This window comes from Kryptolebias marmoratus, linkage group LG12 (genome assembly GCF_001649575.2).
Source record: "Kryptolebias marmoratus isolate JLee-2015 linkage group LG12, ASM164957v2, whole genome shotgun sequence".
In the NCBI taxonomy this organism is placed as follows: domain Eukaryota; kingdom Metazoa; phylum Chordata; class Actinopteri; order Cyprinodontiformes; family Rivulidae; genus Kryptolebias; species Kryptolebias marmoratus.
Window position 1 is genome coordinate 8,010,635 of NC_051441.1, and position 27,957 is coordinate 8,038,591.

General features: G+C 36.4%; 1 protein-coding gene across 2 annotated transcripts; it reads right to left on the bottom strand.

Moving 5' to 3' along the window:
• Positions 1–67: 67 nt before the first annotated feature.
• Positions 68–27,592, bottom strand: pbx4 (pre-B-cell leukemia transcription factor 4). Of its 2 annotated transcripts, XM_017425407.3 has the most exons (9): positions 26,782–27,592; positions 19,279–19,352; positions 7,680–7,924; positions 6,676–6,866; positions 6,391–6,526; positions 5,981–6,137; positions 4,619–4,689; positions 3,655–3,741; positions 68–3,124 (listed from the first exon to the last, which is right to left on the bottom strand). In XM_017425407.3, the coding sequence occupies exons 1-9, from the start codon at positions 26,964–26,966 to the stop codon at positions 3,035–3,037; spliced, it is 1,236 nt and encodes a 411-aa protein (XP_017280896.1). In that variant the 5' UTR covers positions 26,967–27,592; the 3' UTR covers positions 68–3,034. The 2 variants fall into 2 exon arrangements, with proteins under 2 accessions (XP_017280896.1, XP_017280895.1); XM_017425406.3 differs by lacking the exon at positions 4,619–4,689 and having other exon boundaries at positions 26,782–27,574.
• Positions 27,593–27,957: the final 365 nt, after the last annotated feature.

The following is a 27,957-nucleotide window of genomic DNA, read 5'->3' on the forward strand; positions in this document are numbered from 1 at the left end:
TGCTGATGCACCAGGAAGATGGTTTTTCAGTCTTTGTGTAGAAAAAAAATTCACTTTAATCATCAAATGGTGCAATCTCTCCTTTTATTACATTTGACTATCACAAGAGCATTTGTGACAAATTATAAAATGAAACACTCCTAAAATGAAATACTGAAAGGAAAAAAAACAAAAAAAAACACACTAAATTATTTTTGATTTTCTATTAAGAACACTACAATTTGTCATATTCTTCGTTTTTGTTTTACTCTTTCTAGATCAATTCTAAAGTTGAGGTATAAAAGGAGTTTATACAGACTCACAAGTCTGAAAACAGTGGGGTTATATACAAGAGAAATGGAAAGACAGAGGTAGAGAGAGGGGTAAATACAGGGGAAAAGGGAGATACAAATATACTAATAAAAACAAAGAAATCAAAAAAAAGTTCATAAAGCCATTTGGTGCTGTGGAACTCATAACTTGCTAAATCAAAATGTTTGACAGTATACAAATACTGTTTTTTAAATGTTAGAATTACAGCTCTGCTGCAAAAAGCATGGGGCCACAAATAGGATATATTGACATCTGGTATTTAAGCGTAGATGTTGCTTTAACGACTTGAGATTAAGTGTCCTATTTGTTGAATGAGTGAGTAAATGAAAGGAATCAAACTAGAAGAGGGGTCAAACCAATACAAGTCCATAGGAGAGACTTTTATAATAGTTCCACAGCACCATGTTACATTTGTCAACCCTACATTGCAACTTGGTTACATAACAAAAGACCTAAATAATATTCAAAGGTGATACAGAGTTATTGAATTTTGTGAGATATATCTCAACTTTTTTATAAAAAGAAAAAAAAATACTGAAACATTACACAAACTGTACAGTGACATCCATTACAACAGGTAGAAAAAGGGGCACGCATGATAATTTGGTGTGGCGACAACATTACTCATACGATGCAGCTGTACAAACTGCTGAGAGTAACAAAACAAGAAATTTAACGTGATATTATGTGACTAGCTTTCAAGCTCAGGTCTTGTTCTATAACATGTTTGAACAAAATCTTAATAAGGCTTTACCTTACTATCAAAATGCTTTGTTATTCTAATAACACTTAATGTATAAAACAGCTCCAAAACATGAAAATCCCCAAAATGTTGAAGGTTTGTCTCTACACCCAGTGTTGCCTTTTTTGGTAACAGAGGAGAGAAGCCCTTGCCCAATTGGCTACAGAACAAAAACGCTTGTTTTGTTTATTTTACCAAAGGTTATTAAAGGATAGATAAAAGGGGAGAACATTTCTATTATGCTCACAATCAAATTGCAGGTGTGATGTGTTCACTCCACCCAGAAACTTATGTAAGCCCCAGAACAAAACAGAACAAAAAGAAAGAAAAAAAAAAAAATCAAACCAACATGAGGCATAACAACACCACAAAGAGACACAGATACGAATATAATTCCCTCCGCTCCTCCAACTTAAGAGGATGGCTGTGTGCCAACTTTAAAGAGACAGAATAGCATTATTACATTTCTGAACTTGGTATTTTTGGTTTTGGTACAACAATAGGTTGTGATGTGTTGCCTTGGGCTCTCAAGCTTAAATGTTACAAGATGGGAAGGAAATCTCAGCTGAACCCCATCTTGTGCGCCATTAGCTGGTGGAAGCACCAAGTCTAAATAATGCTTACAAAGTTCAAATGGGCACCAGCCAGTGTGACTAAGACATCCCTTGAACCCTGTACACATGCCCACACAGACACACATCATAGCAATACATGATGCACTTTATCATTTTTGGTCTGACTGTAATAATTTTACCTTTTTTGTTAATAAAACTTAAGCTAAAAACTTGGAAGATTAAATGAAAACAATTTCACACCTAGAAGTCCTACATGCATGGAAGACAGTCACATTTCTAAATTCATGTCACGTTTGTCCCAATAACACATCGATGCCCCACAATCTTTTCACCCTTCTTTTCTTGTCATTAAGATGCTTTAGTGAACTAATTTTTGGTGGTGGCTGGTGCATTCTTGGTGAAACAGCATTAAAAAATAGCCTACAATCAAATAAACTAGTGAACATGAAAGTATGAAGTAAATTCTACAAGCCATCTACCAACACCCTCTATTGGTTAGCAACAAAAAGGGCTATTAGTTACAGCCACTCAACCAAAGATATTCTCCTCTCTCTGCCTTATTCTCCTCTTCTCGTCAACCCAGTAATCACTTGCCCTGCTCTGTTTAGAAAGTGATCCACCTAACTACCTTTCAAAAGAGGTACAAGCCCATAACAAGGATGCCAACATTTGTGCTTGACACACCTTTTATGTCAGCTTAATATGAAAACAGCTGAAAAGTAGTGATATGTGTGTTTGGCGGGTCATTGCATGCACCTTTGTGCATATCGCAGTTATTCATTTTGAAATCCTAACAGGATGACACATCAAGTTATAAGGACACGGAGATGCGATTGTGTCTTGTGTTGAGCTGGCAGAGGGTAATCTCAGAGGAACACTGGGGCAGCACTTTGGTACAAGCAAGGTGAGCAGAGCTCCCTGGTGGTCCGTATCCATAGTTTGGCTGTCAGATGCCAAGGCTTCAGCAGATACGGGCAATTACACACAGTTTCCCAAAGCAAAGAGTTGAATGTAGAGGTCAACAGCACATGAACAAGCTGTGAGAGTACTGTGTAAAGTTAACGTGCATATACACATAATGTACAGACATCATGATCATCTACACAGCTGGATCAGTGGTTTTCAAAAAGTCCTTGATGGTAAGGATATTTTCTTAGTATCTGTGTACTCCATTCCCCGTTAATTGTGACTTATGAAGACTGGAGCACTGGAATAGAGCCGAAGGGAGAAATCCTCCTAACTACTGTACAGCTGTCCTTTGTTCCAGCACAGCATGTGTGCATGAAATATGTTTACAACTTTGTGTGGCTTGTTGACAAGAAAAAAATGCAAAAATAGGGAAAAAAAGATGGTAATCAGAGAAGACCTCAGTGGGAATGAAGTTAAGGTGGGAAGAGCCACCAAATCAGTTGGAAGTGTCGGAGTGGACACTGCCAGGAGGACCAGGAGGGGAGGTAACCGAGGGGGGGTTGGTGGTGTCCTGCCAGCTGTTAGCCTGCAGACAGAAGAAGGAATTTAGCATTAGGAAAGAATTTTTTTATAGTAAGCCAATTAAATCCACTTTAATTGGCTCCAGACCCAAAATGATTTAGCCTCAAGATACCAGACTGATTACAGACAAATGATTTAATCCAATTAAAACATGCAAATTGTTTCTTGATGAATTACTTTCATAATAAATAAAGATTTTTGCTATAGTAAATTCCAGTTCTATAAACGATCTAGTTTATCTGACAGAAGTAGCTCATGACGATTTCAATTTTAAGCCAAGATCACCCCTTGATGACTTCTTATCTATGTGAGGAACTGGAGGGGTCACAGTGACCGTTTCTTTCTCAAAACAAACCAGAAGTTAAAAAGGGCCTAACATAGCTGAGTTGCCGATTTATTTCCTTCCCCAAACTGTTTGCTTCATTTTCATTTACTCACAAATCAGTTCCTGTACCCTAGTACTTTATATTATAAGTACCATTAAAAGCAAACTAGTATGAATGCACGATACGTCTGGTTTTAGTTTGTACTAACATCCAGATGATGAGGGATGAAGAGGCCCCTACTCGACAACTCCTCATAACCGCCCGTCAGGTGTGTAGCATGGTGCAGGGTATCCACCTATCAGGAAAAAAAAAACATTTGGACAAAAGCATGAGCATATTTGGAGTATTAACCCAAAGACCATGATGACAGCATCCACAAACGAAGGGGAAAAGAATGTGAAAATCCATCAGCATTTAAAAAAAGGGATAATCTATAATACATCCATCTGTTTTAAGTAACTGAGGTTTAAATATTTTGGAAAACTCATCAGCCTCACACTCTACGCAAAACATAAAAAACTGAAATACATTTTTAAACATTACAGCATAAACCTGTGGATTCTTCCAAAATAGCACAAATAGACCCAATAACAACAACTTAATGGACTACATAGGTAAAGGGGGTGGACATATGGTATAATGCAGGATGTTTGGTTCAGTTTGAGAAAACAAGGACTGACAAAGACAGGAGGCCTTAATATCTTTGGAGGAGCAGAAAACCCAGGGGCAAATAAACTGACCATTATTGAAAAAGATTACCGATTTGAACTCCAACTTTGCTCTGAGGGATTATTCCAGCTGTATGCTGTCCATTAAAATAGTACTGAACAGTACTAATGCCCTTAAACAGGTTCTGAACAAAGTCAGACCCTATCTAAGCTATACTACATATAAATAATGTGTACATGTAAATACAAAAAGATTGTGAGAACAAACTAAAATAGCAGTGAACAATAATTCTTCATAAGAAGTTTTATGTGTTGCAAGGTTCTCAGATCAAAAAATGGTCAGTTTGCAGTGTGTGGGACAAGAGCTGGTGGTAATACAGGTATGGACGGGATAAAATCCAAGGAAAGGTCAAAAGGAGCTAGGCTATGGGAAGGTATACAGGGATGCTTGGTGATTAAGTTAGCACCACTGTGATCAACTCTACAGCTGTCCTTACTGCATACCTGAGGCTGTAGAGAGGGGGCGAAGTTCAGACCCTCACCGTTGAGGGAACGCAGGCCAAGGTAAGTGTCACCTGTGTGAAAAAATCTGTATGACCCCTGTGCTGTGACCCTTCAGTGTGTGTGTCTATTTTTAGGATATACTTATAAAAAAATCAATTGTCAAATAAACTACAATACAATAGGGTAATATTATTACTGTGTCAAAAATGTAAACTAAACTCATTTAATAAACAACCTTAAACCAGTTACTCTTATAACAAGTAGTTTAACATCCTGTAAAGCACAGACTTTCACAAAGTGTAGTCTGATAAGTTGCAATGAGTTTTAAACACATTTTCCAGCCTTGACTGGGTTGCTCCTTCATGTGGGTTATATAATCAGCTTCTCGAGCGTAATCTAAATTGGAGAACAGAGTGACCAGCACGTACCATTTCCCGGGAGCTGATGTGTTTGTTATTTTTTGGTGAGGTTGAGAGGCAATAAAAAAAGGATGTGAAGCTTTTAATTTTGTGGACGTTTAAAGGTTATAGGATGTGTAAATTCACAACTGCTGCTGCAGCCCATTACCCATTTTATATTCTGCCTTAACTATAATTTAATATACTTCAATATCAAGTAGTTTTTGGTGGAAAACCTTTGAACATATAAAGTCATTTGCTGTCATTTTTTTCATCCTGGATTCAGCTATAGCAGATGTTTCACAGTTTTCCCCCTCATCTAAATCAAATGTCCATTTGCGATAATTACATAAGCAGTTTAATTACTGTCATTAAACTTCATTTGGGGGAAAAAAAAAAATGCTACATGCCTTACACCAGCTACTCTATCTGTAATTATTTACTTCTAAATTATTCACACAATTTCAAGCCCTGTGTAATTATTAAAAAGTCAGACAGTTTGTTATATAAAAGGTCTGTAAGGCCTATAAAGGTTTAGTTACCTCAGGACAACAACAACAACAGAACAAGAAACTGAATTATTATAGGTATCATTACAGGAACAGAATACATTACAGAATGTCAGAGAAAGACCTGGGCAGCTCGTTGCTGCTCATTTGGTTTGTACGCAAACATATTTTGCACATAGAAATGAGATTTAGCAAAACAAATATGACTGGGAAACAAAACAGAATTAAGTGCTCTCTAGTAAAACCAGTTTAGCAATGTCACTTAGAAACAACAACAAAAAACACTTGAACAATAAAGCACAACATGTTCTGTTTTTTTTTTTTTACAATGTTTGTGCTCACCTTGAGAGTGGAAAATTTAAAAAAAAAAAAAAAAAAGCAAAAAAACCCCACAAAAACAAATAGCTAACTTGCTGCAGCACGACAGGATGAGATAATGTGGTGTTGAAAAGTACCTGAGTTGGGCGTTGCCGGAGAATTAGCCTGGCTTGCCTGTGCGGACACATTGGCAGCATCCACCGCTGTCTTTACTGCGTAGAGGTTTGCTTCCTCCTGGAACTTACCAATGTTCTTCTTGTAGCGTATTCTCTTGTTGCCAAACCAATTAGAGACCTAAGGAGCAGATGGATTTTAGATTTGAACGCTGATTAATTTGCAGTAATTTAGCTTCTCTGCTCCTCTCAGCTAAAAACAGTATTTTAGAATAATTTATTTATGTTCATTTTTTAAATTAATTTCTTTTAAAACGTACTATTAAGTATCCAACGTGACTGCTAATTACCTGAAGCATTTATAAACAAAATAACCTTTTTCATACCAAAAATATTGTTTGCTTTTCTAGATAATGGCTATGTAAGCAGTTTACCTGAGACACAGTGATCCCACACTTTTTGGCCAGTTCTTCTTTTGCTTCCTCACTAGGGTAAGGGTTAGACAAGTGGGAGTAGAAATACTCATTCAGCACTTCCGTAGCTTGCTTGTTGAAGTTGCGTCTCTTACGTCTGACACACAGAAAGAGATAACCTTTAATAAACCTTTAATATGTACACGTCTGACAAAACACAGTCAAAGTACTCCATTAAGTACAGCTTTAAAATTGACTATCTTGTATATCATTATAGAAATACCAGCCAAACACGCATAGACAGACCTGGCATCAAGGAAGCGTGAACGCAAAATCATGACAGCCTCACAGGTGCTTTGTTTGAGCTGCATCTGAATGGAGCTGAATTTGCGGTGGATTATGGCCACCATGCGCTCAATCTCCTTGGGAGAGATGGGCCGTGTGCGAGACTGCTCCCTCAGCAGGTTCATTACATGGTTGGTGAACTCACTGCAGGCCTTGGGAAAAAAAATGAGAGAGAGAGAAAGGGGTGAAATGCTATTGTCAAAGATGGGGCAAAGTAGAGGTTCTGTCCTGTGCAGAGTGTTGATGAGGCCTCGCTGGTTGAGTTCTTTACTGACAGATGATTTCACTTAGCCATGAAAGACTGCGAAATATTGGGATATCAGGTTTGTGAATTCTTAGTACCATTTGAACAAAAAAAAAAGGAAATTAGCAAACTTTATATTGTGAGACAAAAATTGTAACATCAATTTTTTTATGCCCAAGAGAGTATTCATACTAATTACAAGCCAAAGTTATGGATTTTATTTTTTATTCTAATGTTTAAATGCACAACTAACATCAAGAAAAGTATATTTCAACTTGAATCATTAAAGGCTTTCTAGCACACAAAATAACATTTTATGTCATCTACTGTTTGTTAACTGGACAATGAGAAATTATTTTAAAGCTTATGATTTCTGAATGACTTTTAAAGTCGTCTTTGTTTACCTACATATGGTTGTGAGTTTTATTTCAAACATTACTACAGCACTTTATATATAAGCCCAAATGCTTAGGTAATAAGTCATTGTGTTGAATGGTTTAAAGGCCCTTAAGGTAAGGTCCTACAAGCCAGTTTAGAGTCCATATCTCACCAAGTTGGGTAAATTCAGGATTTCTGAAAAGCATGAACTACACATATGCCAGAAAAAAAAGTAAATGTTTCATTTGTGCTGTATATTATGTCATTTTTGCATTGTGTTGTTAAGCCAAACAAAATTCCCAAAGGAGGTCTATATCATCATTTTCGTCTACTCAGAACAAACCTGTTCATATTTCTCCAGCTCAGAATGATATATCTGACGGATCTGGGCAAGCTTGGCTCTGTAGTCGGAGTGTTCAATGCTGCTGTCGGTGGGTGAGCCTCCTGCCGCTGCTGCAGCTGCAGCTGCTGCAGCTGATCCTCCACCCTTCTCTGGTCCTGACACACCTTCTGCAAGCAGCATGTTGTCCAACCGCATGATCTGTGGATCTGGGGGGTCCTCCTCCTGCACACCTCGTATACTCAGCACTGAACAGAATAAAAAATGTACACGATTCAGACAGGTAATGAAAAATTTCCCATAGTAGTCTGATTTTTTTTATTCCTTTGAGAATGTTATTTAACACGTTTCTTTTCTTTTAAACTGACAAACCACACATGAAGAGGTCTATTTCTGTAGCCTCAACTGTGGTGGATAAAGACACTTTATCACTGCTAAAACTCAAAAAGAAGCAGCTCTGTCAGAACACAGTCAGGTTTCTCCCCTGAGTCATGCTTGTCAACATCTGACTGAATTTTCAATAAGTCTGAACTCCTTCTAAATCAACAGCAGAGGGCAGTATGTTACCTCTGTGGCAGGCTGCCAAAGATATGGGCATGAGGCATGAGAGCAGTAATAGAAGTGCATGTGCTGTCACTATGAGCCCCAGTGGCCATAAGTATAGTTATCAGTCGCAGCTCTCCACCACTGTATTATACCAGGACCTCTGTCAGCCTGCAGCCTTGCTCTCATCTCTCTCTCTTTCACACATGCACTCACACACTCACCCTTACAGACACCACTCTGTTTCAGAAGTTTTGGCTTTAGACAATGATCTTTTTCAGAGCCTGCAGCTTTTAACACTTTACTAAATTTCCCCTTGCCCTTTTTGCTTTTCTATCATTCAACTTCAGAAAGTAAAAGTAGTTTCTTTTCCACCACAACTCAATATCATAACCATAGCATCAAGAGTTGCTTCTATTATAAAATTATGGAGGCATGCATCATACAGTTATGGTACTACTAATGTATAAAATATTAATATAAACGGTGAGAAATGAGACATAATTGCTGATTGGAAAAGATCTTTCATTTGCTTTATAATGAATTAATATGAGCATTAATTAGAAAAAATGCCAAATTTCAAGAAACTTACAGAAACTTAAGTTATGTTCTATAACAGATGAAATGACATTAAAATAATTGCATTTTTAAGCAACGATACGAACCCTTGGTGATTGTTATTTTTAAAATATACTCAACCCATTTTATGTTTTATGGATGGGTGTTTATAGGATGTACATAATTAATGTTTTCTCCACTAATTGTTTAAATTAAATTCTAATTATTGGACACAAAAAAGGCAAGTAACTGATATTTAAATTAATCAATGAGTGTAGAACTAAGTTGCATGCCTAAATTTTTTTTAAATACTGAACTGAATAGTGTGGCATTAGAAGTGCAAATACTGGTTCAAACTAAGTGTATTCTCATATGTTGATCTTTAAAACTGAACATTAGAATAAAATTATAAAAAAGGAAAAATAAAAATTTAACAGCAGGGAACCCATTGAAAGCCAGAAGGAGGCAGATAATATAATGACAACTGGATGATGTCCTCAATAGGAGTCATACTACTTAGACTCCCCACCAAAGCCTTGCAGCATGTTAACTTATTTGTGCAAGTCCTTTGTTGTTGTTGTTTAGTTCTTTTTAATTTTTATTTGCTGAAAGCATCTCAGCAAATGAATATTGTAAATCACAATAAAAACATATTTGCTGTAGTGAAACAATCAGAGGCAGCAAATGAGTAGGGCTGTGCTGTAGCGTTACAGATATAAATCAGTACAATGCTGCTTTTCCTTTTTTCTTCAATTTGATATTTTCAGCCTTTGAAAGAGATCTTTTGTAACAAAGTGTCCACCTTTTCTTCTTGTTCGCTTATTTTTTTTACATGTTTCTTCTTGCCCTTTTCTTTCCCCTCCGCTAACGTTTCTTTTCTACCCAAGGCACATTCCTGCTGTGTTGCTCCCCCATCTCAGGGCTTAGGAATGCAGCAGACCCAGTCGCCTGAACTAATGACCCTGATTCGCCCATCTTTTTCCCTCCTTTCTTTCTCTTCCCTTTCAAAAATTCGAATGATCTCTGCACGTTTTAGCTAGATAACATATAGTATTTTTAAACTGCTCAAAGAACATTATTATTTGTTTACAGTATGATTATAGTGATTAAACTGAACGAAGAAAGTCTGGGATCATCAGGCTGCAGGTTTTAATCATACATAGATGTATTTTAATGTACAGGTCTATTCACTGAGACATTTAAATGACCTACCAAGAAGAGGGCAAAGGTGGCTTTTGGAGCTTCTCACCTCGACCCTCTCCTTTTTTGCCGTGACTCATTATGGCCCCCAGCTGTAGCCTAATGCCCCTACATTCCCCTAATTACTTCAATTAAGCTGTGATTACCCAGAATTGCACTCATGCACAGTCTAGCGGCCTGGTGATATCATAGCAGCTGTTGAGATAAGTACAACTATTGCACAGAAACAGACCATATAATATACATGTAAAAAAAAATACTAATCACACTATTACTAAGAGCTGAAATTTAACATTTGGACTCGCAGATCAAAGAACTGAAAGAAAGTTTTTTTTTCTCCAGAATTTAAGCGTGTGTTGTTGGGTTTTTTTTAAATCAACTGCCCCCTGACATTACCATTAGACTGAGTCTCTAACAAAGAGAAAACAATTTAAGAGAACTGTAAGAAATGATACTTTCAATTCTTCTTCCTTTTAAGGAAAAAAGGATTTTAGGCTCGCAGCCAACATCTATAGCTTTTAGAAATCACCATTATGCATATGTTACAAGCCAAGCTGGGCGGTGTGGCATTGAGAGACTAAGCGAGAAACATATACTATGAAATATTCAGGGTATCCAGCTGGGCTCTCACTGCATACATAATCATTCTCATTTCTGCACAGCAAATGTGGAAACACAGCGCTGTGCAGACACAACACGCAAAACATAAAGTGGTGCAGGTAAAGGTGAATAACCCAACCAATAGTGTAGTGGTGTACATTAACTGCAATCCTTTCCACACATAGGCATAGATAAGGCTTAAACGCAGTCAGTATATCATTGCTCAGCTCACAGCACAAGCTTTATCCTTGTCTGTCTTTTCCCTCACTAGCATCCCCTTTTTCACTCTGTCTCCCCCAACACACATCCCCTCCCCCTTCTCCCTTTCAGCGCACCCCCCAACACACACACACACATTTCCCCCAGTGCCCCCCCACCCCCTGTTCTCCATTTCAGTCGAGTTCTCCATGTGAGCCGCAATCCCTCATGCTGTCAGCCCCCCCCTTTCCCTCTCTCTGTAGACAGACAGGATTAGCATTTTAATTGCATCAGCTCCCTTGGGTATTCTCAGCCTTTCACTGGGAGAGAGCAAGGGATCGGTGGAGAGAGAAGGAAAAAAGGAAGGAAAAAAAAAGGTAAGGATAGAGAGGGTAGAAGGAGAACCAAGGAGAATTGAAAAAAAGGAGTCACAGGAGAAGATATGTGAGCGAGAAAGAAAGGGACAGAGAGAGAGAGAGAGGAAACAGAAACACAGAATTCAGAGCACAGACGTAAGAGAGCGAGCAAAGAGAAAGAAAACATGGTAAAAACAGAGTTTCCCCTCTCAATACAAAAATAGACAGAATGGCTCATATTCACAAAATTTACAGTCTCTTTACAGTGAAAATATGTTACACAAATCTACAAGACAAAAGCAAAAATTTTAAATTGACCTAAGGTAATAAAACTGGTAAATTTGAATTCATAAACTGAAAGAGCAAGAAATAAAACATCATCTAGACAATACAACCACAGTACTGAATGAACCAATGAACCAAGCTGAACAAAACCACTTTCAAAACTCTGTTTTACATATTTTTTACTCTTAAAATGTTTGACATTAGATAATTCATGAAAACATCCATGCTTGATTTTGACTCTCATAATCTACAAAACATTAAGGCACACCATCTTAAATAAGATAATGGAAATTAAGATCAGATCAAAAAAACAAAGAGTTTAAAATTTAAGACAGAAAAACTGTTTTGGGCAGCAAAAAATGACAAGAGCATCAAAATTATTGGATGCAGGGAGATGCAAATTTCATCTCAGTCACACTGTGATAGTATTGCTTGCTAGTTTTATTTAGGTATTCTAATGTTTGCTATTTATTATGAGCATGGGTTGCCTAATAATGCTTTAAATCAATATTTTTTTTGCAGAAGAGAGTCAACTAAATGAGCCCAATCCATATGTTCATTCCTACTCTAAGCAGCTCACGCTAATAAGCATCTGTTTGGGTAGTACACAAGAGTCCTGTTGCACACAGCCCCCCACTCTGACACAAACAAACACACTGAGAGGTAAACAATCAGAATAAACACTGCGTGTTTTGACAAAAGTGTAAATTGGAGAATTCACACCTTAGACAAACAACACTTCACTCCAACACATCATTAATCAGCTCTTAATTACCTAAAGGGAGCGAGAAGCTTGGACACTTAAGCAATGATAACAACACAAATAAACACAAAGGGGAAATATCTCAACTATGCCATTACAATACGTACACAAACATCAGATGATACATAATTTTTCCTGTGACTATCATTTCTTTTAATAAAATTAAACATTTAAAGAATTTTCTTGCTTTACCAGTTCAAAGATTTTCTACATATCAAAATCTAAATTTTAGATATGATACTGTATATGACTGATAAGAAAGATAAAAAAGTACTAATGTGAAAAAAGCAATTAAAAAACATTTACTGAATGCAAATGTTCTATGTATTAAGCCACCTTTCAAAAAAGGAGTACATTAATACACACATTATGTACATATGAGTAGATTCAGCCTTAGAGGTAAACTTCACCTCTCAGATATATTTCAATGAAAAAAATATTAAAATATCTAATTAAATGTCAGGGGATTGACCGATTTAAGTGGTTAAAATGTCAGCTAAAATCTCAATGTAACTTGCTATAGTTGTTTGTACTTAGTCAATTGATTTTAAGAAAACGACACGTTGTCTTGCCCCTTTAACTTTCAAGCTCAGAGAGATCGCAAATTGTATTAAACAAATGGTATTTGCTCCCAGCTGGTGCTCAACTGCCATTTGAATAAAATTTGATTCAAGTGAGCGTAGAGCAAACTGTCAGACTAACTAAAAAGAAATCACTTATCAGGTGGAGTTAGGAGACCAAGAAATAAATCTATTGTATTCTATTGTCAATATCACAAGCACTAAAACAAGAAAGGGATCTTTCAAACACTGTTAAGCACCTGTGGCTAAAATGTTACCCTAATAACCCCAGTCCGGTAAAATTTCTACAGACGGAGAGAACGATGCAATAAAAAAAGAATCTGAAATGTCACAAGAAGGTGAGGAGCACCTACTAGGCAGGAGGCTTGTTACAGCACTGCAAGGATCTTCCCTCAGTCAACTCTCATCAGGCCAGCTGCCTCCTGTGCTCATTAGCACAGACTCTTAAGGAGCTCCTAAAGACTTTGTGAAAAATGAACGCTCATTTGAGAGGTCGTTAATTTGCACTGTTATGCAAATTTGGTGGCAATTAAGCCATAGATCAGAAGAGCGGTGCCCATTTATAACAAGTGAACAAGCATTATGACACAGTCAGATGGTGCCAGAGAGAACTGAGGCGACATGGTTAGTGTGCACAGTTCAAATATGTACCTGCTAAGTTAAGAATAAAACCTTTGTGTCAACAGTATGTATGGCTGGGAATGATAATACTTTACCATTACCTGTGTCTAACATGAATACTGAATCTATTCGTACAAATATATAACACAGTCTACATTATACAAATGTTCACCACTTCTCAGACTACGGCTTTTAAATATGTAAGAAAAAACCTCTACACCAATGAAGCGTACTATGTTCAATGTACACTGCTAATCTCAGGGATGCTGTATGACCCCTCCCTCTCCCAGCCCTGATGTTTCTATTTCTCTCTAGTATTTATGACATGATGTGAAACAGACAAACATATTGTCTAGGACAGCAATGTGAATTAATGCTAAGGGGTGGAAGACACCCATCAATTGTAATTAATCCTTAATTAGTCAGGATTAGGAGCCAAGCTCAGAGACTCTCCCATCCCACTGCCACGAAACTAGTGCAATCCAGCTGAGACCTAATTTACATATCTTTAATTAAGGAGATGCTGACTTCTTTTAAAACCACCACCTAAAAGCAGTTTGAGATGTATAGACATACTAGAAATTGCAGAAGAAATGTACAAGTCCTCTTCATAAGTAATAAATAATACAAACAAGCTAGTCAATATTGCACTGTGCAAAAAAGCTATATATTTTTAATTAGTTACCCCACAGGTACAAATAATCTAAAATGACACTGACAGTGTAGCTTAATTTTATTTATGCTTTATTAACTTATTAATTTAAATGGAAGTCAAAGGGGAAATGTTTAACACCACTTCATGGAGAAGTGTTTACCATCTTTTAGATCTTTTTAAAAATAAATGCACAAAACACAAAAATAATAAAATTTAAATAAAAATCATATGCTAATCAGTTACCCCCAGTATTTTTGTATTCAAACAACAAACATTCATTTTCTTCCTTATAAATGCTGTCAGTGCAAAGCTAATTCATTGTCCTTGGTGAAACATCCTTTTTTAATATACAAAAGCCTAGTTCCTTCAGGAATAATACCACATGGGGAAATCAATTGGCCCACACACTATTAAGCCCACACTAAGAGTTAGGGAGCTCTGGTTCTTTAGTTTGAGTTGGGGTGTGTGTCTCAATGTGTGTGTGGGGGTGTCTGTCAGGGCCAGGGGTCTGTGTGATATTAGCCGTCTGCCAATCTGGCTTGGGGAATGGACACCGAGTAATTACTCTTGCTCTTACTGCCTCATCAATCTCTGTATCATTCCTGCACCCCCTTCAACACCCTCTCTCTTTTTCCCTCATCCTTATCTGCAAAAGAGTAGAAAAAAAAAGTGTGGCAGGACATCACAAACCACACAGATTCCTGAAAAGCCATTCAAATAATCTTGTGCATGTTCATATTAAAAACACTGTCACAGTAAACCAAAGGACATAACCAACGATAAGTGATGAGTGAAGATAAATCAATAACCTATTTTTGGGCATGCTGTAAACCTCGGTGACAGTAACACTGAAAATGTTGGCTTGATATCTCAATGTTAATCTAGTTTATGTAGTTTCCTCAAGACTATTTTTACCTCAACACTTTGTTTAAAATTAATTGAATGGTTCCCCTCACACAGTTTAACAAAATACTTCCTTCAGGTCTCTAACTCATAAAATTTTATTAATCTGTTCCAAAATGGGCTCTTTAAAAACTAATAATTAGGTTGCTTTAACGAGGCAAGTGATTCACAAGACTTCATGTCTGCAGAATGGAGACACCTAAATAAACTGGACTATATTGTGCTAATAGGTGCTTTAATTATAAAAAATTAAGTGCCCCCTGTTGTATAACACTAGCAGAGTTTTCTACTTTGTTTTTCATTTGTATTCAAAATACGTTGGTAAAAAAAAGAAGAGGAAACTAAAGAAAAAAGACTTAGGGGGGATAGAAACTTTTACAAATTGAACCTAACATGGCATGACATGATTCACCAGCTGTTTCAGGAATAAGCTAACACAAAGTAAGATAATATGTCTGACAGGCATCTTGCCACCTATGATTTATAATCCCAGATATCAAAGACATGAAAGAAATGGTTTGTAAAAACAAGCCCTTTCCCTTTTGTTTTGGATGACCACTGCAGTTGTTCCTCCTCAAGACTTTAACATCATACAGTATACTGCAACACTAATTAGCCTAGTTTACATACTTCATGACATTAAAAAAAGCTGACCGATGTTACTTTTTTGCTGCTTTTCAAACAATTGCTTCAAACTTGCCATTTACCTCTGCGAAGGAGATTGTGTTTTTGGTAGTGTTGGTTGGTTTGATTATTTGTCTGTTAGCATAATTACCAAAAAAAAAAACAAACTAAATAATAAATTTTGATAAAAATTTTCAGGAAACGTTGGGGTTGTCACAAGAAACAATTCATTAAACTTTGGTGGTGATCTGGATAATGACTGGACTATTTTTTAATGACGCTATGGCTTTTGCAGAGGTTTACCCTCTTTGATTGCTTCTAGTTTAAAAGCTGGATCTAAAAAGAGTGATTTATCATTTATTTTAAAAAAGCAGAGAGCAGACATAACAAATGTGTATTTTTACAATATATTTTACTGCCTGAACTGCTTGATGCCTTTTGAATTGCTTCTTAAATAACAATATCCCTTGCCAATTTCAAAACCTCTCAATCTTATTAGCCCCTCCCGTTGTTTCACAATTTATGATAAAGGAGAGAAAAAAGAAAAAGAAACACTCAAGGTATATTTCCAACTTGCTTTGATGCATATAGTTGTGAATTATTCTCTAAAAGAGACAGGAAAATGTGGTTAATTGGTTGTACTTTGAAGCCTTGATAATGATTAGAACAATAAAAAACATGAAATTAGATTTAGATTAATGACAGCTAGAGTTTAGTGTTGTTAAAGTTGACTGGTATTCATCCATTTAACAGTGATTGCAGATGCTGTGTGAATTTTTGATTGAACTGGTAAAGACTAATTTGACACTGTTCATACTGATTATGTCACCAATTAATATACATTTAGTTGCTAGGTTTTTTGTACTGATTAATGTTTGTAATGTTTTGACAACCGCAACTGAAAGTGCATAAAATATAATTTTCCTATAACATGTACTAACAAATGGCTATAAAAAACACAAAGCTCAGGCATTCTTATCAAAATATCAACAAGACATGATGACAGGCCATCAACTGGCTGCAATGACACAATTATAATTTAAATAGTAATAAAATTATAATATTTTAGTAGAAATTTGAACAATCTGATCTAACATTTGTATAGGACAGTCAAATCATAAATTTAAATAACAGTGTCGACCTAAAGTTAGCATCACACTGGCTTTGGGCAATTAGAAATAGACATATTACACATGTCCTTTAAACTTTAGAACAATTAGACTAGAAAATACAAAAGACAAAAACAGAGCTAATCGTTTTAATCTCAGACAGGTATGAATTCAGTCAGTGTTTAATCATTTCTCCTTAGCCAACTTGTAGCATTTTCCCAGACTTGTTTATCAGACAGCTTACCAAGATGAGAAGGATGATGGCTGTGAACTTGTCCAAATGAGGGGGAGGAGGACAAGTATTGTAATAACTTTGATGTCTACAAGTTAAAAAAGCAACATATTAATGGCCCTAAACTACTGGTTGGGACACCATTTTATATTTTTTTAAAACTCCTCCAAAAATAAACAACAGGCTTGAAAAGATGGAGTTGATAAAGGTGGCGGGAGAGAATGAATGACAGGTAGTGTTAACATGTGAAAAGCAAAGGAAAATAAAGTAAGGAAAAATATGTTTAAACTAAAGGCAAAACTTGTAATAGTAAAAGGCTGTGGGTTTGAGTTTTTAACATAAGCCATTGCACCAAAACCTATTTTTACAGATACCCTTGAGAGTAAAGGAAAAAGGAATTTTAATCCATTTCAGTCTCTACTTGAATAATTTACCTTATTTTTTAGAGTATCTTTATTAAAATCAATTTTAAAGAATTAAATTTTATGCACCTAGAAATCATGTTTAATTTCAAAGCATAAGACAGCACAAAAACTAGTAAAACGATGTGTTTTGGGGTGATGGCAGCAGGGGGAGGTTGGGTACTGACATTTGCGCAGAACATTTCTTTTACAATGAAAACAATCTAACCAACTGCAGCACTCAAAGGAATTCACCTCCCCTCCCCCATGCCCCACCTCCCCTCCTCCTCCACCACCATTACATTACCATATCAAAGGCCCGAGTTCAGAGCAAGTCTTCTCTTTCAAGAATGGGAGCGAGGTACAGAGAAGGAGGGGGAGAGGACAAGATTGAGGCAGAAGGAGTAGACCCAAGACAGAGTTTGCTTTTATCCCTGTTTGTGTATGTGTGTGCATGCATCTGTGTGTACATGCACAAGGACGACATATTGTGCATGTGGTGGTGCTAACACAAGTTCATGTTTGCTAGTGACAAAATACTCTATAAAATCTGCAGAGGTACTATATGACTACTGACTGGTTCTCCACAAGCCAAAATGAAGAGAAGTCATTTCACATTGCAGAGATAGACAATGGGGCCTGCGGGGGGGGTGGCAGTGGCAGTGAAATACCAAAGCAGGTACACAGTGCAGTTAGGGAACTATATGGCAGATGGCCAGCAGAGTACAGGCAAAGCTTAGATTTCCGCAACCCATGGTTGGAATACTTGCCTCAAGTATGAATATACTGTATATCTAACCCCATTTTTGTCTGTTTTTCTTGTGTGGTTACAGTACAAGTACTCACATTTCTTCTATCTAGTTTGTTGGGAGACTAAATGTGAAAATCAAAGTGAATGGCATTAGGGTAAATAAGACCACTGGTTGCCTGGGAAACAGTATACCCTGCCCCACTCTCTCAAGCCTAGCCTTTACTTTTCTCCAATCACTGGAGAGCAATAATACATTATTGACAGAGGGCCACAATAGGCAGCAGTGCAGCATTTTCAAATTGTATTTGAACAAGAGAGGCTTACTGTTATAAAATACATAAGGACAGTGGGAGAAAAAGGAAGAGAACATCAGAAGGGTGAAAAGATTGCGGAGAGAAAGGTAAAAACAAACAAACACAACCACCTCATTTACCTTACATAATAATGCCTGATTTTACCCAACATGACTTAAACAGTAACAAAACACAACTGAGTGTTTACACTGAAGATTGACATCCGAACAGGAAAGACTAGAATAGATTGTGTTTATTGAAATTTATCTTAACAGGTTCAAATTTTGAAGGGATGAAGTTACTGCATTGGCACCTATAGCAATTCACAACAGTTGCAAAGTAATGCATTTTTTTTGTCCTAAAGTACCTTAACAGTTAGACTGTAAAGAAAAAAAACTTGTCTTTTCTGCCACGTTTTAATAAAGCAAATATTACCAATCTTTACCTATTTGTTCATACAGGTTGAAAAATTACTATTCATCATATGAAATGAAAACTGACAAAATTTAAAATCACACATTTTGCATTTGAGTTATGGAGATCAATTTGTGAAACAAAACTGCAATGATATAGTAAGTGAATTCAGAGCTGTTTGTGAGTTCTGCTGTCTGACTTAAGTTTCTAAAAAGCTACTGATTGGCTATGATTAGGACAATACCCAGGTCTGGACAATACCCAGAAATAGCCTGAGCTTCTATTAATAATTGCTCAAATAAGAAACTGGTGTCTATTTAAAGTGATCTTAATCTAAAGTATACACATATAATAAATACATTCAATAGTAAAGACCATCTTCACTCAACTTAGATTCATGAGAGAATAAAAAAAAATAAACAAATTACGACAAGAACCTGGAGGAAAGGCACTCTGTCTCACTAGTTAGTTACAACTTGTGCACACCGGAGTATAGGAGTGAAGTAAAATCTCACCTGTCTTCTCTTTGATCTCACAGAGAACGCTGAAGAGTGCTGGTTTCATTCTGTGACAGTTCAGGGCATGCTTTCTGTAAGAAAGAAGCGGGAATGAGAGAGAGAGAGAGAGAGAGAGAGAGTAGGGAAGATTAGAATAAACAGATTTTCATCTCATTTCAAGTTCTTAACCCATTAAAGAGGTAAAAGACGTGTATGTACTATGCATACATCATTTCTAGAGTGGGTAATGCCAAAAAACACAACAGAGCCATGATGTTTAGAGGCATTTTGAATAAGCAGATGCCTTTATGAGCCCAGAAACATCCTTGATGCATCAATCCACACTAACAAGAGTAATGTTGTCATGTGAATGCTTTGCATGATGGAACAAGTAATAATGCCAAACCTCAAGGTCATCATTACCGAGAACCTAATTTCAGAGGTAATACACGTTATCTAATTTCAACCTCTTAAAGAAACTGTCATTGCAGGGAAGTGGATGGTGAGTTGACAAACCTATCTGGATTTTAGATGTAATGATACCACAACATATACTCCCTTTCTTGATAAATAGGATGACAGCACTTAGGCCTCATCTATGTGAGAACGCCATCTTTCCAAAACTGTGTTTTTCCCTGTAAACATGGCACCATTTCTACAAATGTTTTCAGCCACACAGAAAACAACTTAAACACTGTGGTATCGCTGCCACGAAAATACACCAGAAACAGGAAAGAAGACATGGAGCAGACGCTGCAAACTGTAAACACAAAAAGAAAAACGGGAGGATGGTGAATACAAGTGCAAAAACCAGATCCTTTTTGAGAACTGACGACAAAGTGGAACTTCTCCTTTGTGTCACATTAAACTACTATTGACTGGAAGCCATGTCAGTTCAAATACATGGCCATAATGGATGACTTCAGGCAGAGCAACCAAAGGGACAGCTGGGTAAATTCTATATACATTCTATATGCCATTTCCCACATTTTTGTTTTAACTATATACTTGATGGATACTGTAGTTTTTTTCTGCAACATTTGTTTATTTGTATTGTTTGACAATTCAATAAACTGATAAAAAGAAAAGTTAGCCGTAGATTAATTGATGTAGTAACAAAGGGGATTTTGGTCTGCTCTATTCAAGGCAATATTACCGTTCTCCAGTCTTGTCTGTTCGTTGAAGTAAAACAGTATACAAAGGTTTTGCTGAAGTTAAGCAACTGGTGTCTTCAACATAAACACAAGGATGTAATGTCAATATTACTGTTGTTTTTTTCCCCTCTCAGTGTTAGGGTCGTACGTTAAGCAGGAGGTGAGACTATGACATCATTGTTTTCAAAAGGTTTGGGTTAGGCTGTCCACACAAGAATGAAACTGTGACATTTTTAAGACTTTCCTCACTCTTAAACCCAGATTCAAAAAATACAATTTAGGAGTTCCTAAAACACAGTGGCAGCCATCTTGAATTGGACTGACTTCAAATGTTAATGAGTTGCAGATGTACAATAGGGCTGCACAATATTAGAAAAACTTGCCACATGTTATATTATTGTTTTATATTACGATGACAATAATACATTGTGATAAACCCACATTTTTCTTATTCCCCACTTCTGGTTCTGTCGTCACTGTGATCTAAACCAAGTGTGGGCATCAAGGAAGAGTCTATAGGTTTGACCAAATTTTTATTACCATGATGAGCATGAATGCATGGTACTTAAAATATAATGGCCTTTGATTTACTGCAGTCCAGGCAGTCCTTTGTGATATTGATATTGTGATCACTGATACTGCAACGACAATAAATTTTCGATATATTGTGCAGCTCTAATGTGAACCCAATGATAACTTTCTTAGAGTTTAATTAAAATCTGTCCAATGGTTCATGAGATATCTTGCTAAAAGACAAACTGGGTTGACTCCAACAGTTAATACCACTTCATTTGTCTGTCTGTTAGCAAAACATCTTGTGAATCCTTGGATGGACTTGAACATCTACAAATTATTAACTTTAAGAGTCAACCCAATTCAAGATTGCTAAACAACCTTAGCAAATACAAAAAGGTCTATAACACAGTAATGTGTTCAAATATTTAGCCAAACTGTGAAGTGTTACTTGCAGAGAGTCGCCCTCAGTACATATTCTGAGTGCTAACAAAACTTGTGACGTCTTTGTTTAAAACTTTGGCATGCAAGGTGGTGGATAATATGGGTTCCTTTTAAAGTTTTACAATGATTTGATTTAAATGTCACATAATGTAAAATTCAATTTTCAAATAAAAGTAGTTTTTAAATCAGCTTTATTTTTCTTGCTAAAAAAAATAAATGTATCTTCTCCTATATGGTTTCTATTTACCATACAGTGAAAAGGTGAAAGTGAAAAATGGACAAAATGGTCCATAATAAATACAAAAATAAATACATGACCTTCTACAGGGTTGTGCAGATAAAACTTTACTATTACCAGGCCTTCACTAATTGAAAATACACAGCTGCATGGTAAAACGATGCTCATTAAAACTACATATTACCAAGTTCCTCTTGTAAAATCAATAGAGACTGTCTAAAACAAAAAGCTTTAATGTCTGAGTTTGGAATTCCACTGTAATTGCATATAAAAATCGGTGAGAACATTAGTTCACAGTCAACAGGTTGTTCTTTATAGAGTAGAAACTAGTGAATGAAAAGGACATACTGATGTTAACAGGGTACTTTTGGTGACCCTCTTCGATCTAATATTGCCACAGTTTGTATAGCAAGTCTTAAAGTATCTCTGCTAGGAGAAGTTGTGAGTCAGTCTGGTCACAAAACAGAGGGGGAAAAAAGGATTTTCAATGAAAACAACATCAAATTATTTTAGTATAAATGGTTTCTGATTTAAAACTTGAAAAAAAAAAGATTTTAAAATGTCTATACTGCCTAGCTACTGTATACTGCACTCAAGAAAGAAAAATCCGCTATTTGAAATGTTTCTTTTTTCCTTTTTGTATACTATATTGGGATACAACAACACATCTACTTTAAGACTGTATTAAGAATATACAAACAGATACACTCTTAAGGAAAGCATATCAGTATTTTTTTCCATACCCAACTACAGCTGTAAAGCCATTATAACAAAAATGCATGATATTAACCATGCAACAAATACTTGGTTAGAGCTCATGTTTTAGTATAGCTGAGTGTCTTAGGTGTTAACTCTGTTTTCCCCACATCTTCAGTCATGTTTTTAAGTTGAATTCAAATGATGGTAATGAGAAAATGGGACTAGAAACAGTAAGCATAAAAAAAATCACTAATGCTTCTAAATAAAGTTTATAAGATCACTTGAAGTGGGTTATTTGTTTGTTTTTGTCTGTTTTGAAGAATAATTGAACTGCAGTCAGAGGAATATGAACAATTTGTGCAAACAGCATTTGACTTGTCAAAAACTAAAATTATGGGACTCGATGCAGCCAACACAGCCTGGTTGATACTCTTTAGTCAAGTTATTGGAGGCATTTTTCTTTTTATGGATTTTAAAAAGAACTGAGATTTGCTGGGAAGGGTCCAAGAGCCGATCGCACTTCTCAGGCCACAGAGATGTCAGTCAGCCAAATTTAGGCTAAAGTAGACAGAATCCTCTTCAGAAACAAATCAAACTACCACATATTATACCTTAACCCTGTTTCAAAATTGACTCCTAGACAAAAAAATGAGTCAAGAAATAAATAGTGTTATTGTTGGCCCAGTTGGTAGGAAGGTCGACGGAGGTTTGAACCTAAAGTGTCCTTGGGAAAGACACTACTGTCTCCAACATGCTTATGAGTGGGAAATAAAAAGGGCTCTATATAGAATATAAGATTTTTTTTTTTTTTTTGGTCGGGGGTAAAGAAGAACATACTAATAGTAATATGTTCAAATATTAACAGGTGAATTCATTAACAACTGAAGTAGACTACACATTAATAACTTAAAGGATGTACAGTACTCCTATAATTAACACATTTATTTGTTGATTATTCAGTTATTCTGCACTAGAAGGTATAAATATGAGCCCTGATGGCGTCAGACGAAGGGCCAGACAAGGGAGGTGACACAAATGTGCTTTAAGAGTGAGTTGGATCGTCAAAACTTGATTTTTGCTTGTTATACTGTTATAACATTTTCTAACATTGCATTAATATTCTGAGCGAGGCTTGTTTTTTTCAACAAACAAGTAAATACAAGTTTCTGTATTTGTGTTCCACAGAGAACTGTAGAATATACATCAGGCAGTTTTCAGCTGCTTTCTGAAAATATAAACAGGTTATGCCAGTATCATCTGATATAAAATAAGAAAAATGCAATAAAAGAGTTAAGGTAAAAACATCAAAGTCAAACTAACACCACTTGTTACTTAAAAATGTATAACTAAAACGCAAAAGAAAAAAAATGAAAATCCTAAATTAATGTTAATATTGTTATTATTATAGTAAATAGTGCAGTTACAAAACATGATCCAAAGTCAAGACAAACTTTATTAGTAAAGCACATTTTATGCTAATAAACCAAACTGTTTTCCAGCCAGAACAAAATATAATTTGCAGCAAGTGCAGAGTAATAACATGCTAATACAATAAACAAACAATAAAAGCTTAATTACATGCTTGTACAAACAGAGTGTTTTTTAACTTTTTCTTTAAAATATTTACAGCAGAGGATTCTTTCAGATTTATAGACAGCAGATTCCGTTTCATTGGAGCACAAACACAGAAAGCAGCTTCTCCAAATTAAAAAAAAAGTACAAGGCATGATTACGTTAGGACAGTCTGCAGACCTGAGTGGTCTGAGAAAGACCATTTGCTTTATATTCAAGCAGTAGGCTTTTAAAATTGATTTGTCTTTCAATAGGTAAACAGTACCTAGATCTATAATCAGGCATAATGTGTTCAAATTTCTTAATAGTATGTTTGAAAAAACAGGCTGCAGAACTTTGAATCAGCATACTTGTTATGAACACATGAACTAAGTTTTTAAAGTCAGATTTTGATACAAACTGTTTATCTTTTGAGATGTTTTTAAAAGATAAAAAGCCAGTTTTATAATATGGTTGATTTTTGAACTTCAGATTAACGTTTAAGGAAAGCCTCGGTACTGAGGAATCTATCATTCAAGATGGCAGGAAGAGTAGTAGGATGCACATGGGGTCCAGGACCAACCTGTGCTGGAAACGAATGGCCCAATATAACCCAATTCATCAGTGATTCATCTGGCCAGTATCTCAACATATGGTGACATGGTGAGAGGATGACAGTGGATGGTGAGCAGGAAGTGTATTCTGCCACACAAAGTTCTTAGGCTGCTGACCACTCCCCATCCTAACACACTGCCACTCTGCATGAAAGGGTTGTCATGCTACCATATAAGCCACCTCAATACTGATTTGTTTATTGTCATGGTCACAGAAAAGATTGATGTGTAGATGTCAAACATGGTCAGAGTCAAAAATGAAGACAAGGACTGCTAAATGAAGTCATGCCAAGTTTTTAATACTAGTATCTGTGGCTACTATCATGCTATGGTTTGGGTCTTTTATCTGAAGTAAACAGGATAAGAAAAATGACAAATAAAGAAAATGCACAATTATATCAAAAAACCATTCTAGGAATTTAGGTGGGTGGTATAGTCGGATATAATGATGAACATTAATGTAAATACCACAACTGCTTGTGAGTAAGTATGTCATTCTGTTTTTAGTATTTACTTCTAAAGGAGAGACATTTTAATATAGGAACATATTTTAAGCATACAAAAACATAATCACTATCGCATTTCACAGATTTATAACTTTCTGCACTATAACTGTCTCTTTAACCCCAAAAGATGCTAGATTTACATTAAAGAGTTCACATAATTCAACTTTTGCAAACTGTCAACACAAATCACAAATTAAATATAAAAGATAAAACAGACAAAATTAATGAAACATAAGGAACAAATATTTTCAGCAAAAATAATTATGCCACAAAATCAGCCATGTGGTTAAGTCTTAAAAACTAGTCGTAAAGAAAGTGCAATATCCCCGTCTTCATAGGCTGCTGGTATAGCATCATCCCTCCCCCTCATCTCATTAATAGAAACTCGATTTGCGGACAGCTGCACTTGCGTACACATTATAGGAGAATTGATTGCACCCAGCACACAATGAAAAGGATGAACACCAGAGAGGGGAGGGAGTGAAAGGAGTGAATTAATTAAGAGAACCAGGTGGTCAAATGTTGGGTGGAAAATCACTAGCTAATGACACATCACACTGTGGCCAGAGTCTTGCAGTGGACGGTTGTCTATTGTTGAAATACTGACGCTTCATTTGAAACTGACCCTGTGCTCCTTCAGCCACATGGCAAATGAGTGCGAGTTAGTCCCTCAGCGGAACGCATGCTGCCTATAATGATAAGCGAGACACTTCTAATAAAAACATTATGAAGAGGCACAAATGCATAATTGACACATCACATACTCATTTTAGCCATTATTTAGAACCGAGTATCCTTAACCTTTCCTTTATTTTCCAATCGTTTGCACTTTGAAATCTAACGTTATAGACCAGGGGCCCTTTGTAAAGTGTAAAAAAATATATGATAGATGCTCAAAGTCAATGTCCAATCTGAGTTTTTAAAAAAATAAAAAGATTTTTAAGTATGTGCAACAGTGATTTTTATTGTCTGACAAAGTGTTAAATTGTGATCAAACAAAATAGACTTTTGATTGGTTATATTGTAGGAAATTCAGTAAAGCATAGCAAAATGGTTTAGCATTGGCTGAAGGGGGGAACTGAGTGTTTGTGCCCAGGGCCCCCAAGTGTCTTAATCCTGCCCTGGATGAGTGTGTGTGTGTGTGTGTACATATATATTACTATACCTGTCATTTTAGTATAAAAGACAGTTGACAATATGACCTACAAAGAATGCTTTTACTGGAGCAAATTGAACAAGTACTGAAGTACCCGTTTCAAAACCTGACCATTTTGATCATTGCAGTAATGAGGGGAAACTACCATGATAAAGTTTGTTGTTTTTTTCCCCCTCCTCATGTATGAGCCATTAAACAATACTTTTTTAGTCAAATATCCATGCAAGTATATCGTTGATAGCAAAATAATTTTGAAGAAATTGTGAAACTACAAGTCAAACTTTTTTTCTTTTTTTAAAAAATTAATGATAAACCAATTAAGGCGGAGGTCAAGACACTTTATTAGAAGCAAATTTACAAACAACAACATTTGCACTTTGGAGAAACATTATCTATACCTATATATATATATATATATATATATATATATATATATATATATATAATGTGGATTGCTGAAACATTTTAGCTCAAATTGCTCACTGACGTTATTAGTTTAGCTGCAAATTACACAACATTGCAACGTTGCATTATTGTTGCAAATGCCTTATTTTAACGTCTTATACAAAAGTGTGAACCTGAACATGAGACGTGTTAGCTTAGCAATCATGTGCAGGGGGAGAAAAGGGCTCTTCGTGTGTCTTACCTGGCCTGTGCCTCGTCCAGGCTTTCGTCGGTGATGGCCATTATTTGCTGTAGAATATCCCCAATGTCTTGTTGCGGCTGAACGAGGGACTGTTGTTTCCTGACCGAGTCTGGGTCACCGACATCGGGCTGTGTTAGTCCACTGAGTCCGGCGAGACCCGTCAGCATCCTAGTCTGATCATCCATACTTTTAAAGAAACTCGCCGTTTTCCTCAGTCGAAGAATACAATCAAACAGCTAGCCTTCCAGCTAGCCAGCAAAGTGTTTGCCACGACAAATCATACAACGCTTCTTTTCGCACACAACAGCGACAATTAGCGATTAGTTCGGGTCGGATCGCATAAATCTAACAGTAAAAAATAAAAAATAAGCTTCACATTCGCCTTTGTTTCTTCTTTTTACTAGTCGATGAACGCAGCGAGGCTAACGCTGGCTAACCACCGTCTGAAAAGCAGCTAGGTTAGCAGCCCAGCAGAAAAGCAGCAGGGACACACATGCACAGACCGAGCGAGCGACTCGCACATTTTCCAGGGGAAGAGAAAAAAAAAAAAAAAAAAACACAACGGGGGAAAATGTAATCACGAACGTCCTAAAATATAACGCGCTAACTAAGGGGTGAAAATGGGTGCAATTTTTTTTTCCAAATCGTGGCCGTGTAGCTCCAATCAGAAATCTACCATAACAGAAGACGGTTTGCCATTGTTGTTGATGTCGCGCGAGTATGTGAGATGTTCCTCAGCGCGAGCGGTGTGGCTCCCTTTGACCATTAAAGCTCATAGTACTACACAGCACGAGCTGGTGGGTGGGTAAATGAACAAACTGCTCCGAGAATGACAGCCGCCAAGGCAACATATTCATGTTAAGTTCTGAATTGTTAGCAGCGCCATTAAGAGGTTAATTTTTCTTTTCTTTTTTTTTTTTTATCCAGAGTTCCAGATGCTACTGCTGCATTTTTTCCATTAGTTGAGCAAGATCTCCTTCTGGAGCGAAACTTTGAAGTGAATGCTAGTAGGCCTAAAAGGCTTGTATAGTTTCATAAAGATCTATAGTGTAGTCTGTGTTTATGTTTAAAAAGCCACAATATATTAACCCTGCTCATTAAAGTGTACAAAATAGCTTAAAATTATTGAATTGGAATGTGTTTCTTTAGTGTGTGTGCCAAAACACTGCACAAGTT

Bases quoted from the DNA above. Each gene is read 5' to 3' on its own strand.
- pbx4 (XM_017425407.3), bottom strand. From the start codon at position 26,966: ATGGATGATCAGACTAGGATGCTGACGGGTCTCGCCGGACTCAGTGGA. The intron at 19,353-26,781 runs GTAAGACACACG...TCTTTCTTACAG, and splicing joins CTGGACGAGGCACAGGCCAG to AAAGCATGCCCTGAACTGTC. The intron at 7,925-19,278 runs GTGAGATTTTAC...TATTCTGTTCAG, and splicing joins TGAGATCAAAGAGAAGACAG to TGCTGAGTATACGAGGTGTG.